The 16,541-nt window shown below is 35.3% G+C and overlaps 1 protein-coding gene across 1 annotated transcript in view; it reads right to left on the minus strand.

Annotated features, from left to right (window-relative positions):
• Window positions 1-308: 308 nt before the first annotated feature.
• The window catches only part of LOC105834943, a 67,725-nt gene continuing 51,492 nt past the window's right edge, over window positions 309-16,541 (minus strand). Inside the window, exon 3 of the mRNA XM_036290835.1 lies at window positions 309-5,619. Within this exon, the coding sequence (XP_036146728.1) occupies window positions 5,285-5,619 (335 nt within the window). The 3' untranslated portion in view covers window positions 309-5,284. The remainder of the gene's footprint in view (window positions 5,620-16,541) is intronic.

The raw sequence follows: 16,541 nt of genomic DNA on the forward strand, positions 1-16,541 counted from the left end.
ATATTTTCCTTTTAAGCGTGCGTCGCGACGCCTTGGTCGCCTGATCGACGCGGGGCTCTCCTTTTGAATTTCGGGCAGCCCGCTTACACGGACTCTACCCGGGTATGGCGAGAGCTTGTTGCCGATGGAAAACCTTGTGGGGTTTGGTTAATGTAATTATGATATAGTTATAATTACGTACAAGAGGTCTGGTTGTACATATAGTTTATGAATGTATAATGAGATATTAATTATTATTGTGGGTACGGATAAGTATATGAATCATCTTGTAGGTTTCTAAAAAGAATATCATGATTTTATTATGAAAGTACGGGATGATTTTTTACAACCTTAATGTGTAACAAAGCAATTTATAATACTACAAAATTCTAACTGAGAAAATTACGTTGTTATTAGAATACAAATACTTCATATATTCCGCTTATTACAAATAGATATATGCATATGTAAAATTTATATAAACGCAAGTAAACGCTATAAATGTTCTATAATAATACATAGACAAATACCACATACACGTACATGTTTTATACGTATCTATTAATAAAATAATGTATGGTGTTAATTATTGTTACAAGTGTCAACGGGGTTCCTTTAAATTTCGGGCGGAGGAAATATGATTATTTGTGAAATTGTAGCGCTATTGTAATCTGTTGTAGGGTCTAATGGTTCTAACTGTGTGGATTGGGAATGGTCTGTGACGGGAGCGTCTTCGTCGGAGTCGTTAAGGATGATAACTTCAGGGTTCCGGAGTTCGTGATATTGTCGTAGTGAAATGGTATCTTCCTGTGAGAGGTCGAGAAGAGAAATTGCTCTTCCTGGAGAAAAGTCGGTTCTGGTTGCAGGAGGAGGGTGGAGGGGCGTTCCAGCGGGTAGCCCACGAAACTCTCGATATCTTTAAAAGCCCGTTCTAGAGTTGTTTCTCTTTATTGTTTCTTTAAGATTCTTTCTCTTTTCCTCTTTCCGGCGCGGTGACGTTTCTTGTTTATTATCTATAACGAGAACGAAAAATGCTCTATCAAGCGGCTGGACGCTTAGCTAAGCGTTTCTTTCGGCAATTTAGGGCCGCCAGGTATACTCGTGCTCGTATTTTATTCGCTCGACTTACTTTGCTGGCAAGCGATGAACGCTTGCTGGCGGAATCTATGGTTTCCTAACTTATATCGCTGGCAAGCGATTGAACGCTTGCTGGCGGAATCTACGGTAATAGAGCACGGGTATATCCGGGTTCAAATTTACCAGCAATATTTAATATTCTCAGTTACTGGAATTTACTCACTTTGGGTTGCTGCGCTGAGTTCATCACGGCACAGGGGAAGGAGGGAGTTATATCTGGAGCAATTATTTCACTGTTATTTGGGAGTAGATCGGCAGTAAGTTCTTATGGTCTTTTCGTCCTCGTTATTATTATTATCAAAAAAATTTTTTAAAATATCGGAAGATGTTCTCCAAATTTGTTCGCCAAAATTTGCGACGTTGCTTTCCCTTGGGAACCGCCAGGTCCGAGGGGGCTACGCTCAATTAAACGGTAACCTTTATTGATAGTAACGAGTAACGCTTTCTCAACTAAAATCGGTAGTTTAGGAAAACGGTATCCCCCAAATGGAACTTGAAAAGTTTCCCCAACGATATCGCGGGACGGTATCTTCAATATATGGCTCGAGAATGCTCTCGGTACGATAGCGGTAACTTGCGTAAACGGTATCCCCAATATATCGCTCGAGAATGCTCTCTCAACGATATCAGTAACTTGCGTAAACGGTATCTTCACAAAACTCTATATTTTGGGCGTCAGGCACGAATTCTCGCGCCACAATAATTAGCGATAATGCGGTAACCAAAGAGAAAGCGTTACTAAAGCCGGTAGCTCTTTTACTCGAAGCGGTAGAGGGGCGTGATTCTTAAATAGATGGGACATGTGGAGATGTCGGATCGAGGCAAGTCGCAGAAAAGATTCGGTACTCAATTTTTAAATAAATAAAGAGTCAAACTATATTTCTTAAGTGATTAGACGATACGGTAACAATGAAATTAACTGACTTTACTCAAATTGTCTAAACACAATAAATCCACAGATATTTTCTATAGAGACGGAAACACGAATTCAAGACGAAGAAAATACAGAAACTTTAAAAATCTACTATACGAGGCGAGAGGCCGACGAGGCTCTCCGCTCGCACAACACAAAGATAATATGTTCGGAAACAGTATTCGCAGTAACAATCGACTCGACTATAACTAATTATGACTGTCGATGCCGGCTTTGTCCGAGAGGGACGTACTTACTTAACTACTATTCGGGGCCGGTCGGTCCAAGAGCAGAGATAAAGGAAATTAGGCAGTACTCACAAGCAGTAATGTTGTTGGAGATGTGAACCTGGTTCAGTATACTTAAGAGCAGTCGATTGCGGAGTTGAGATAGCGCAGAGTAGTCGTTGGGGTTTACGTTGAGGCACACACAATTGACAGGAGAGTCAAGTTCAATGTAACTCAAGAATGGAATGACTGAGAAAACTATACGATTGCGGAAGTTACAGAATTAGTGCCCGAGAATGACTGGAAGATTAAAGACTGACGCGAAAAGTGACGTGACTGAGAACTACCGAAAAATTAAAGAATAGTGACCGGCCTCTGTGCGCTGATTTAAATAGAGCGCGAACAAAGGAATCGAGCAAAATCGGCGCTGCGCTCAGCGGCCGCTAGCGCTCCGGAGTAGGGAACACGCGCGAAGCGCAAGGGTCGGCAAGAGTGGGAGTGATTCGGCGACTTGGCGGGAACCGAGTTTCGGGGGCCGCTGAAAAGAAGAGTGAGACCATCTGCACGTGTGCTCCGCCGGATATCTCGTCTAGCATTTTACAAATAGGTCTTTCATCGTTGGTGCGGAATATTTTTTGTTAAGTATTAATTTTATAAACAGGATCCGTGGTCGCCCTGCCGATTGTATTTTTAAATGCGCGACATTTCGTCGCCGAGGCGAAATGGATATCTATTCTTCCTACGGACTGTTTATGCGAAACGCCTAGCTATGGTTCACCTGATCCTTCGACACGCAGTCGAAATGTTACGCGGATTAATTTCATAACCGGGTTTGTCGTATTGTATTTTTTAGGGCGCGACATTCTGTCGCCGTCGCATTGATAATAAATTTTGTTTTGGAACCGTTCGGATCATGCAAATCTTTAAGTATTTAGTTGCGTTGACGAGATATCGTTTCTTTAATAACAGAATTTATCTAACGGTGCACGTGCAGAGGGCCTTTTACAAATATTCGGTTCTTATTTACTTAAAGTTAATTAATCGTTGACGAACCCATAAGCAATATTGGTGGTAAAGATATTAACAAGAATAAGAATTTAGGATTTATAATAATTCGATTGCCTATGCATTCGTGCCAAAAAGAAAGTTAAAATGTATAGTATTAGATATAACTTAAAGTGTATTATAATATTAATGTAGGGTTTGTGGTATATATGAGTATACATAATTTTAAAGTAAGATTAAGTTAGCGTTTAATATTTTAATCATCATTATATAGCAATGACTTAAACAAAAGTAAGAGCCATAGAGATGCATAAGTGAGTAAGATAACTCAGCGCGCGTACATTTGGACAAGTTTCACGAGAAAAATTCCGGACAAAATTTTCCGGACGCTGGGACGTTACACTACCTAGGATAGTAATTTTTATTTCTCTTGAATATATTGTTACGCTCTGGCAATGACGCCTAGCACTCACTCGCACTGTAACACGGATATGTGTAATGGGGAAATAAACGGAAGACTACTTCGAAAAAAAACTGCATTTATTTATCGACGGTACAAAAGTCGAGAGCATGTCCGCTCAATTTGACTCCAGAACAACAAAAACAACGAAATATTACTACAATAACGTCCATAACTAAAAAAGCGCGAGACCTCCTTAAGTGATTAGCAGCGTAAACTTGATAAAAATAAATGAAATTACTTTTTATAATTTAATACAACACAATTATAACATTAGAATTTGATTTCAAATTTAATATATAATTTTTTAAATGAGTACCTGTAGCAATAGAATTACGATCATATTAAATTAATAATTATATAATTTTGATTCTCTTAAAAGTTTCGAAAACTACAGTTGCAAAGTTTATCTTCGAAGATTTTAATGCCAAAGCTTCGAAGTTAAAATGTTGAAGTCAATTACCATCCTATCTGAAACGTTTTAAATAATTGCAGAAAAAAGATGAAAGAAGAAAAGAAACAGAAAGTATCTTTTATCTTGTTTGTAACATTGTATCCGTAATACGTATACATCACTTAAGGGGTTACATACACCTAGAAATTTTGGAAAAATGCATTTTTTGTTTTTTGCATATTTGTAAAATATAAGGTCTTGAGAAAATTCCCTGCATGTTTCAAAGTGATTCCTTGAAAATTGTCGAAAATATAGCGAAAAAAGTCCAAGCGCGTTCGACAACGCTGGGGCGCGACGGGCACATCCTAATCCTTCGCAATAGGTATGGTAGCTTACGCAAAAATATTACGCCGAAGCCTTTGATGCCGCTACATCTGGAGAGGGTTAACTGTATGGCCCTGGAGTGGATGATTTCATGTAAGTTTGAAAAAAAATTATCTACGTTTTAATTGAATGTCAAACGCGTTTTTCTCGAAACCATGTTTTCGTGTACCAAAAATATCTCTAGCTGGAAATGGCTGGACCGATTTACTTGAAATTAGGAGGGCTTAATCTACACAAAAAAGCAGTCTTTATCGTGGCGGTTTTTTTAGAGGCCTTACTTTTTTTATAGTTAAGAAAACGAGCAATTTTTATCCTAAAAAATCGCTTTTTTTCTTTAAACGGCCACTATTTTGCCAAAAATCGATATTTTAAAAATCAGCCACGATAAAGACTAAATAATTTCATACAGTTTAAGAAAATTCTAGGCTGATCTGTTTCAGATAAGTCCTGTACGAGCTGCAATTGGTACCGCGGAGCATCTTTTTTCAACAAGGTCTTGCGATAAGGACAATATCTCCGCCATTTTTAAATATTTTTAGTTCAAATTTATTTTGAAACATGTTTTAAGAATGTATTTTAAAGTAAAAAAAAACTAGGATTAATTACATACATTACGTTTTGAAAAAAAGATCGAGAAAAAGATTTTCTATTTTTACTATTTTCCTATTTTTTATTCTAGGTGTCTCTAGGTGTATGTAGCCTCTTAAACTATTTATGCGAGCAACTTTGATCCTTGAAATGCCAGAAAAAAGTGAAAATTGACAAAAAAGACATAAGTCCATTATTTATATTTGCAGCTTGATTTTTCGGTGCGCAGCAATAGTTTTTAGCCATCTTTTTTCGTGTAAAAATACTATTGTAGATATGAATAATCCTATCAATAGCATATAGAAGGATGATTGCATATCAGATAGATTGAACGACACGAAGCCATCCTTGTCCTTTACATTCTGAGTTAATTTTTTTTTAGCCAACAATTTCTTTTGAATAATAAAAGCATGAACAATGTGTTGATTCCATAATAATGGTAAGCCGGCTTGATTTAATTGAATGATTAATGTGTTTACTTTTTCGTTCAAAATCGAATTCTTTGGCAATAAGTACGCAACGTAGAATTTACCTAGAATAAACACACACGTAATATTAATAAACTTTATATCTACAAGTTATTAATAAATAAATATCAAATTCTAAAGACTTATTCAATTAAACATTTAAAAAATTTATATAAATATAAGTTAAAAAAATTAATTTCGGTAATAAAAGAAATTTTAGTATCGAACAGTGGAATGTTTTAAAATAATTGATTTTATTTTATTATATGTTTAAAATATGTCAAGATAAAGTATGAAACATGTCGTAAACTATTGTGATAGTTTTATACATGTTTTATAATTTCAAGAATTTGTGATAGTTTTACTTAAGGAGATACTAAAGTTGTCCTGTTTTATGATCGAATATGCTAATTTTCAGAGTCATTAACCTTTTAATTGAATTTATAGAATTAAAAATCATTTTCCACAATTAAAATATGGACGATAACACAATGCGCACGTAATTACCCACATAGAAATTGGCATCCAGTGGATGTCCAATGGACGTCCATTAAACCTCCATAGATCCATGGGACGTCTATGTCCATGGTGGAAGTCAGATGGACGTCCATTAGAGGTCTAGTAAACTTCCTTAGCTCCATTGGAAGTTTACCTCCATGGCGGAAGTTAGCTAGACGTCCATTAGGGATCCAGTAAACTTCCATGGCTCCATTGAAGATTTACCTCCATGGCGGAAGTTATATAGACATCCATTAAGGATCCATTAAACATCCATAGCTCCATTGGATGTTTTCTTCCATAGTGGAAGTTAGATGGACGTCTATTAGGGATCCACTAAACTTCCATAGCTCTATGGAACATTAGTTTATGATGGAAGTTAGATAGACATCCATTAGGGATCCATTAAACATCCATAGCTCCATTGGATGTTTTCTTCCATAGTGGAAGTTAGATGGACGTCTATTAAGGATCCACTAAACTTCCATAGCTCTATGGAACATTATTTCCATGATGGAAGTTAGACAGACGTCCATTAAGGATCCATTAAACTTCCATAGCTCTATGGAACATTTACTTCCATGATGGAAGTTAGATAGACGTCTATTAGGTATCCATTAAACTTCCGTAGCTGTATGGAACATTTATTTTTATGGTAGAAGTTAACCCAGACAACACGCTTGTTAGAATGAAAACTTTAAGAGAACTTTTTAAAGAAAACATTTAGATATCTTGGAAATGATGTCCAAATGGTAACATTTATCAGAGACGTCTGCTAAGAGAGGTCTTTGAGATATCTCATAGAAGAATTTCATTTAAGTTTCTTGAAAATGTTATCCTTATGATATCAGCTTAATATCTCATAAAAGATATCACAATGCTGTCCGATTTTTTAGCCGTCCATGCGCGTCGTAGTTGACTCAGAAATCAGACAACACTATAACATCCTGAATGAGAGATCCATTTGATATTAAAAAAAAATTATTATAAAGATAATGTTTTCAAAACTAACGGTTTGTCTACAATTACTGCACACAAAAAAAAGCACAAAATCTAAATTTATCATGTACTGAATACAAAAACAGAATAATAAGTGTACTATTCAATTTTTCTTAGAATATATGATCTATATAGTTAAAATTATCTAATTAACCATTTGAACGCTTCAAAGTATTAATGCTAAATAGATCGCAATTTCCATCAAATTATTAAGGTTATGGAAAAAGAAATTTAACAATGAAATTAATAAGTAAATAAATTAATGCTATTTATTTTTAATGTTTTGCAAAATTTAATTGCTTTTATAAAAAATAATATAATTGCGTCAGTTTATAACGTATATGTATATGTAGACAATAACAAGTACCCATATCGATGAGTCAAATTGGCATAGCGGATAGAGTACAAGGTTTGTAATCCTAAGGTCCCGGGTTCAAAACCAGAGGCAAGTAAGAATAAAATAAAATAATATAATTTAAATTTATATTTAATTAATAAAAATTTGTCTTAAATTTAGTATGTACTGTTGATAAAAATAATTTAAAAGAAATAAAATTTTTATTTTAAATTTTTATTTTGTCAATCATCTATCGAGGCTCCATGAAGCTTCTACTAATGATCCACGAAACGTCCGTCAGTCATCCATCGAGGCTCCGTGAAGCCTCTATTAATGATCCATACAACGTCTAATAGACCTCTTTGACGACCTCTAATGAAGGTCTAATGGACGTCCACAATGCGGAACTGTGGATTTCTAATGGCTCTATATTGGATGTCTAATGGACGTCCACTGGAAGTTTATACTTCCATGGCAGACGTCCATTAGACATCTACTGGAGGTTTTGTTTCTATGTGGGTACTTTATACAAAAAAAAAAATTTTTTAGTTATCGATTTTTGGTGTGGACTGGTTACAAAAATTATTTTATGTAAAAGTTCTGCTCTTGTATATATAAAACAAGTCAGGTGTGCACTAGAGTAAATATTAAGGAACAATACTGTGTTTTCAGATTGAGCGTGTTAATAAAAAAGTGTTGTGGCACTGAAAATTTCATGTCTGAAAATTTCATGTGCCTGCATAAAACGCATATAAAATAGCGATAGATTAGTCGAGGAAGGTTTAGATAGATGTCGCCACTTTGGTCTAGCACTCCCTTGCTTCTTTTTACCTTCAAACCTTACGCTCACACGCTCACACACACACACACACAGACACACACACACACGCACACACACGCACGCACGCACTGCAGGCGTAAAGACTGGAAAGGTGTATATAAAAGAAAAATGAGAAAGAGAGAAAGAAAGAGGGAGAGGGAGAGAGAGGGGGAGAAGGGGAGGAGAGAAAGAGAGAGAAAGAGAGAGAGAGAAGAGAGTAAGCACGTGTGTGCTAAGTTAAAAAAAAATATTAGGAATCTTAAGGGGATGCTGGAGTCGTCTGTTTTACCGATTGAACGCTATTATTTTTAATTAGGCCTATTTTTTACTGATTTCATAGAATTAAAAATCCTTCTCCAGAATTAAAGTATAGACAATAACAAATAGTGCCTACCTATAATATTATGTAAAAAACAAAAAAAGTTAAAAAATTATATTTTTGTGCAGTTGCCTCGTATCTTTCATCTGTAACACATAAGTTTTAAAGACTCTGTACGTACAAATAACTAGTACGCACTAATCTTATTACATGAAAGAATAATAAAATGCTTGCAGAAATGAGCTAGAAGCTTTGGTATAAGAGGAAAGCTTCACAAAAAATTTCGTATACATGTGTGAGTGAGGAATCGGTCCGAGGCTGTCCGAGGATAGAAACAGAACACTAGTTTAATTCACAGATTAATATTAATATATGTATTTTAATTCTGGAAAAGAATTTCTAAATCTATAAAAGAAATATATACGAAATCTCATTAATGATACACGAATGACTCTACATTATCGACCTCGATCAAGTTTGAGAGGCAGTCCAGCATCCCCTTAAAGAAACTATAATTTTACCATTTTTTAAGTTTTTTATAAAATTTTTTTTAAATGAAATTATTTGGTGCGCAATACATTATTATTTTAATTGTGACTTTTTAAATATTTTAAAAATAACTTTGTTATAAAAAAATTTAATTTTAATATACAGGATGTCTGAAAATTTTCGACACAATACTTGCGCAGAGATAGAACGGGACTAAACTGAGCAGAAATATTCTCTACCATTTTGCAATTTTCGCAATAGGTAATAAATTATTTGGCCGCCAAATACCGGAAAGCGTGCTGTAAAATAAGCGAGATGCACGTCCGCGGTCATTAAGCGCGCAGGGAGTTGTTATTTACAAACGGAAATGGTTACACCGATTTTATAAACAACAACTTTTTGCGTACATAGCAACTATAGCACCCATCTTGTTGGACGGTTTTATCTCGTCGCGCGCTGCAGCGCGATTGTTGGTATTTGGCGGTAGACCGTGCTAATCGGTGACTATTTAAATTAGTAACTTATTAACTATTGTAAAAATCACAAATTGGTAAAGGACTTTTCTACTTAATTTAGTCTGTTCTTTATGCAAGTTGTGCTGAAAATTTTCAGACCCCCTCCCCCCCCCCCCCACACACATATATTAACCCTTAATTTCAACCGTGTTTTTCAGCACACTCTAACTCAACCTATGGGTCGTTTTTGTCTTCGCCCTTATAACCATATAAATAATGGTTTAAAAAACGTGAAAAAATTTATGTGTACTTTTTAAACATTCCTCTTCAAGAAACTGCCATTACGTACATTACCCTCCCCTCTAAAAAAAATTTAATATGTATTTTTGTGATTGTTTTCGTGAAATATTAACAAAAGAAACAATTAATAACCTGTACCCAATATGCCCCTCTAAGTTTTGGAGATTTTTCTAATTTTTTAATGAAATCAAAATTAAAAAATAAGGCTCAGATTTAAAATAAAAAACATTTTTAAAACTAAAAAAAGTATATGAAATATTTTCAATGATTTATATAAGTATAATAAATATTTAAAAAAAGATAACGCTTAAGCTATGTTGATTAAATATGTACCCAATGTGGTCCACTTATGTATTTTTCTCTTTTTCGTAAATATTTTTGAAAAAATACAAAATAACAGAATCAACATGTTTTAAGCATTTATTAACATACTTATGCAAAAATATTCACTATTGTTCTCACAATGTTGACTAAACCAGAACACATGTTAGAAACGTTTACCAAGTACCATCCAAGATTAAAATTCACATATAAAATCGAAAACAAGAACCTGCTAAATTTTTTGAATGTTTCAATAATTAGGGACGGTCATAGTTTAATAAGCAATTGATACCGAAAACCCACGTTTTCTGGCAGGTACATAAATTATTTTTTGTCTCACACTAAGACGTATAAAATTAATACGATAGTGACTTTGGTAGACCAAGCAATATTACTGTCTGACCAACGCTTTCATAAACCTAACATTGAAACAGTTAAAAAACTTTTATTAAACAATTGTTATCCAAGAGATTTTATTAACAAACATATCAAAAGACGACTTAAGATATTAAAAGAACGAAATGATTTAAATAATAATATGTTGTAGCCCGAACTACAACGTAGCTCAGTGACGAAAGACGTTGCGAAAGAGGTTATCGTTCGCAACGTCTTTGGAATCCGCCGTGCTCACGGAAGTTCCTGCTAACTTCCGTGATCTCGCAAAATTCGGTGCGGAACAGCCCGAATGTAGTTCCGCATCGACCTACATAAAAACCTTACGCGACACAAGTAAACCGCGAGACTACTGCGTTCCGATGTCGAAACGCTTAGCCTCGCGGAAGCTATCGACGCCCGGTCACTGGCCCCCAAAATTGCGCTAAAAACACTATATAAGCGCGACCACGCCGCACAGTGGGGCCGATTCCCCAAAATCTGGCCAAAAGTTAAAAAATAAAGTTTTTATCTAAAGTATTTGAATTATTAGGTTGGATAGACTGATACTTCAAGTTTAAAAATGTGCCATTAGAAAGATCCGTTATTTTATATTTTCGTTGAAAATTTAATACTAAAACGACCTTCGCACGAGCAGTAGCTGTCTCACATAAAAGAAAGAAAACAAAACATCTTTTCAAAAAATTATAACAGATCGTACAATTAACCAATTTCAATTTTACAAAATGGAATCATCTTGTGAATGTAAGGAGAATTTAAATATGTATTATAAAAACGGAATTAAAAAAATATATAAAAATATATTATAAATATTCACAATGTAAATTACTGCAATCTTACATGACAAAAATTTTAGAAAACATTGAAAAAGTAATACCGTTCCGTAGAGTTCTGCAGTGACATTTATTGCAAGTTATAGTTTATAGTATTATTAAATAAATTAAACAAACAGCAGCTGCCCCTAAGAAAATGGCACAAGTTTTTTTAATAACTAGTAGAAGTATACGTTGATTATTAAAGTTTAAAAGGTGTATACATTTTTATTGGCAATATCATGGCACAAAATGAACGTTCCTAGCAATAATTTGTGCAACAAAAAGTTAATTGCAAAAAAATTTTTTAATTTGTTATAAACAAAAAACATATTATAAACATTGTATTATTTGTTATAAGCATAGACATATTGTACATGTTTTTGTCGTAGTTTTTTGCGTAGAATCGATTGGCGTGGTTTATTTTAGTCTAGAATGATTATTTGTTTATAACAAATTGTTAAAAACATATTTTTTGTAATTAATTTTTTGTTGCACAAATTATTGCTAAGAACGCTGCCAAGAACAGCGTTATCACTTTTCTGATATCGCGACTCATTTTGCCATGAGACTTAATGGGTTAATATAACAATTTCTAAATAATTAAACAGATAATGAAGACTTTTGTCTTTGAGAATTGTTCTGAGAATTGTTTATAATAAATTACACAATTTATTTTTATTTTTATTATATATATGTACTCTAATTGTTTATAATAAATTACACAATTTATTTTTATTTTTATTATATATATATATACTCTTTTAACTTCTGACTTGTACAGATTCATATTTTTACCATATACTTTATTCTGTTTTAATTAATAATAATAAGAATGACTTGATAATTATTAACTTATACTATGACTTTTAAATAATTAAATTTAAAAATGTTTAAATGTGTATTTTATTTTGTTTTTTTTTTATTTTGACTACGGATTCATTATTAGCGATATCGAAAATCTATGCACACTAACTTTCTTATAAAATTAATAAAAATTGCGGATTTTAGAAACTTTATATCCGCCATTTTATGTTAGCCATTTCTTTTCTCTTCAAATTTATAATCTGCGACCTCGAAAACCTATATATGCTACGTCTCACGTAAATTTAATAAAAATAACGTACAGTATTTAAGCGTTTTAAACTTCAACATTGCCATTTTCTAGCAGCCATTTTATTTTTTCTTAATTTTGACCTCAAATCATTAATCAGCGATCTTGAAAACCTATATGTATAAAGTTTTACATAAAACCAATAAAAATTACGGTTTTTAGTTACGTTTTTTAGTCTTTTCATAGCCGCCATTTGGTTTTTTTTAAATTTTGATTCCGGATTTGTCATCAGCAATCCCAAAAACTGCAATATACAAAGTTTCAGGCTAATATTTTAATTTTTTGAATTTTGGCCAGTTTTTTTAGATTTGGCCCCACTGTGCGCCGTGACCGAGCGGAGAGTAACATAACAACGTCCAAGCTACGTCGCTCGGGAGCGGACGCAAAAGCGTGTTATCTCGTGTTTTTGTGTGTGTGATGTCCCATGTGCTGTCCGTTCGATTAATTATTAAGATTTTTGCGAGCACTGTATCGCGGGTGCGGCGGAGATCGGTGGCTTTGAAGATTTCTTTGTAATTTTTGGACGTCTCGTCTCGACGGAGAACCTTCCCGTACTACAAATCTTGTCGCGAGTGACACTTGATACCGTCACAGCTGACTGTAAGCACCAAGCAAAGAAATAAAAACAACGAAAAAGCAAGTAAGAAGTGTTTTCTTTTTCTCATACACCTAGGGCAGAACAAATTCCAACTACTTACGGGAAAGAATTCCCGAAACGAGCAAACGCTCACAACAAATGACAATAATAGTGTTAATGAACTATTTGACAATCGGAAAACAATTGTTTTACCACATATTAAACATGTAAGCGATGATTTGAGACGCATACTCAACAAATACTTGTTTATAATTTGTTTAGAACTTGTGTATAAAATTAATTGCCATGACTGCGATCTTTCATACATAGGACAGACTAAACAACATTTAAAGACAAGATTTAAAGAACATCAACAAAATATAAAAAGTTTGTCTTAGCACCATACAGTTGTTACTGACCACCAATTATCCACCAATCACGAATTCGAATGGTCGAAACCAAATATTATACATAGGGAAAAACATAAAAGAAAAAAAGAGATTGCAGAAACGTTTTTCATTCAAAAATTTAAGAATAATATTAATTTGCAAAAAGATACTGACAATCTTAACACAGTGTATGACAGAATTATACGTACAGTTTAGTTACTTTAGACTAGTGATAATTTTGAACCAATATTATTTTATGTTTTTAAACGTGACTTGCACATTTCCAACGATCTCTTTTTTCGACTGACAAAGGTTGCGGAGTACAAACGTACTTTCTAACACGTCTCTCGAAACAATACTAAAAAGAGTTTTCTTTTGCAAACTGAGATGGATAGATATCCAATGTAACTTACTGCAATTATACGAGGTACGATTATTTTATTCATTCCTACGGATTTTAGAATGTGATGTTGAGATGAGGTATGTGTAGTATAATTTGCTTTCACATGTATTTTTCACTTGAAAAGGGCCGAAACGTTGTGCTCTAATTACTAAAGTATTGTCAGAGTAGTCATTATCCAAGTGTTGTGTTACGTACGATATATACATATGGAAAAAATTACACATACAGCTATTCATTAAATAATGAAACTATTTATTTTTTCATGACACGGTTCATTTCGACACAGTAATTTTGTACACAGAAAAAATTAATTCTGGACAAATTACAATTTGGACACGATAAAAATGTACACCGTGCAATTGGACACGTAAAATTTGTACACTTCAAACTTGTACACCGCAAACTTGTAGCGGTGTGCAAGTCGCAAACCCATGTGGTGCAGAGAATGGTTTGCATACACACACACACACACACACACACACACACACACACACACACACACGCACGCACGCACGCACGCACGCACGCACGCACGCACGCACGCACGCACGCACGCACGCACGCACGCACGCACGCACACACGGGGGGGGGGGGGGCAAGAGGGTCGAAGTCGCTAACTTACGTTGTACATTGCAAACAAAGTAAAGTTTATATGTATTAGCAGATTTCCAATACAATATACACGGTGTACAAGTTTGCGGTGTACAAGTTTGCGGTATACAAGTTTGCGGTGTACAATTTTGCGGTGTACAAATTTTACGTGTCCAATTGCACGGTGTACATTTTTATCGTGTCCAAATTGTAATTTGTCCAGAATTGATTTTTCCCGTATACAAAATTACTGTGTCCAAAATTTCTGCGTCGAAATGAACCGTGTCTATTTGCAATGTGTTCAATTGCACTGTGTCCAAGTGAAGGCCACTCAATACAGCCTGTATCAAGCATCGGGAAACGCGGGACGGGAGCGGCGAAGCGTGGCAACAACGCGCTTTGCCTTCTTCTCTCCTCCGCTGCCGCGCTTCCACGTCTCGTTCGAGCCGGCTTGAGCGCTTTCCTTGGCGTGCTCTCATTTCAGGGCCGCCGCTAGATATTCAAGCGTCCGTGAGCAAATTTAAATTTTCCGTGTTATAATCCAGATTATATCTAAGAATATTGGCAAGCATATTGTTACGTCTGGTAGACTCCACGATTTCCCTTCGTCAAAGAAACAAATAAGATTACAAAAGAAATTCCGTTTCAACGTATCCGATAATTTTTTATGCGTCTAGGGTTAGTCTGTTAGAAACGTGACGACAAACATGGATGGACGAACCGACCAAGTTGATAATTTCAACTCCTTTTGAATATCGAGTCAACAAACAATAAATTCTGAAGGTAGAAATACAAAAACAAACTCGGGTTCATTATCGCTCATTATTGCCCACGCGTCACTATTGCGCGCCACGTCATTACTGTGTATGGGTTTGCGACTTTGATGGAGCGGGTGCGGGAGGGGGGCCGAAGGCCCCCCTTGCACCCGCCGTGTGTGTGTATGTGTGTGTGTGTGTGTGTGTGTGTGCAAAGCATTTCTCTGCACCGCATGGATTTACGACTTTCCACGCTAAACAAAAAAAATTGATTTATTTTGACGTGGGCGATAATGACGTGGGCAATATTGACGCGTGGGCAATAATAACGCGTGGGCAATATTGACGCGTGGCCAATAGTGACCCGTGGGCAATAATGACGTGGTCAATACTGACGCGTGGCCAATATTGACGTGGCCAATATTGATGCGTGTCCAATAATAACGTGGCCAATAATGACGCGTGGTTAATATTAACGTGGCCATTATTGACGTGACCAATTGTGACGCGTGGCCATTATTGACGTGGCCAATCCATCCCGTGGTCAATGTTGACGTGGCCAATCGGAACCGTGGCCAATATTGACGTAACCAAACGGGTGCCACTGTTTTGGACCAGTTGTGTACGAGACACTCAAACGTGCAACATCGGAAGTTCGTTCCCATATAGAAATTGGCATCCAGTGGACGTCCAATAGACGTCCATTAAATCTCCATAGATCCATGGGACGTCTATGTCCATGGTGGCAGTCAGATGGACGTCCATTGGAGCTCTAGTAAACTTCTTTAGCTCCATTGGAGGTTTACCTCCATTGCGGAGTTAAATAGACGTCCATTAGGGATCCAGTAAACTTCCATGGCTACATTGGATGTTTTCTTTCATGGTGGAAGTTAGATAGACGTCTATTAGGGATCCACTAAACTTCCATAGCTTTATGGAACATTTACTTCCATGATGGAAGTTAGATAGACGTCCATAGGGATCCATTAAACTTCCATAGCTGTATGGAACATTTACTTCCATGGTAGAAGTTAGATAGACGTCCATTAGGGATTTACTAAACTTCCATAGTTTTATGGAATATTTACTTCCATGGTGGAAGTTACCCAAACAACACGCTTGTCAGAATGAAAACTTTAAGAGAACTTTTTTAAGAAAACGTTTAGATATCTTGAAAATGATGTCAAAATGGTAACATTTATCAGAGACGTCTACTAAGAGAGGTCTTTGAGATATCTCATTGAAGAGTTTCATTTAAGTTTCTTCAAAATGTTTATCCTTATGACATCAGCTAAATGATATCAGCTTAATATCTCATAAAAGATATCACAATGCTGTCCGATTTTTGAGCCGTCCATGCGCGTCGTAGTTGACTCAAAAATCAGACAACACTATAACATTCTGAATGAGAGATC

The sequence above is a fragment of the Monomorium pharaonis genome, chromosome 8 (genome assembly GCF_013373865.1).
Source record: "Monomorium pharaonis isolate MP-MQ-018 chromosome 8, ASM1337386v2, whole genome shotgun sequence".
In the NCBI taxonomy this organism is placed as follows: domain Eukaryota; kingdom Metazoa; phylum Arthropoda; class Insecta; order Hymenoptera; family Formicidae; genus Monomorium; species Monomorium pharaonis.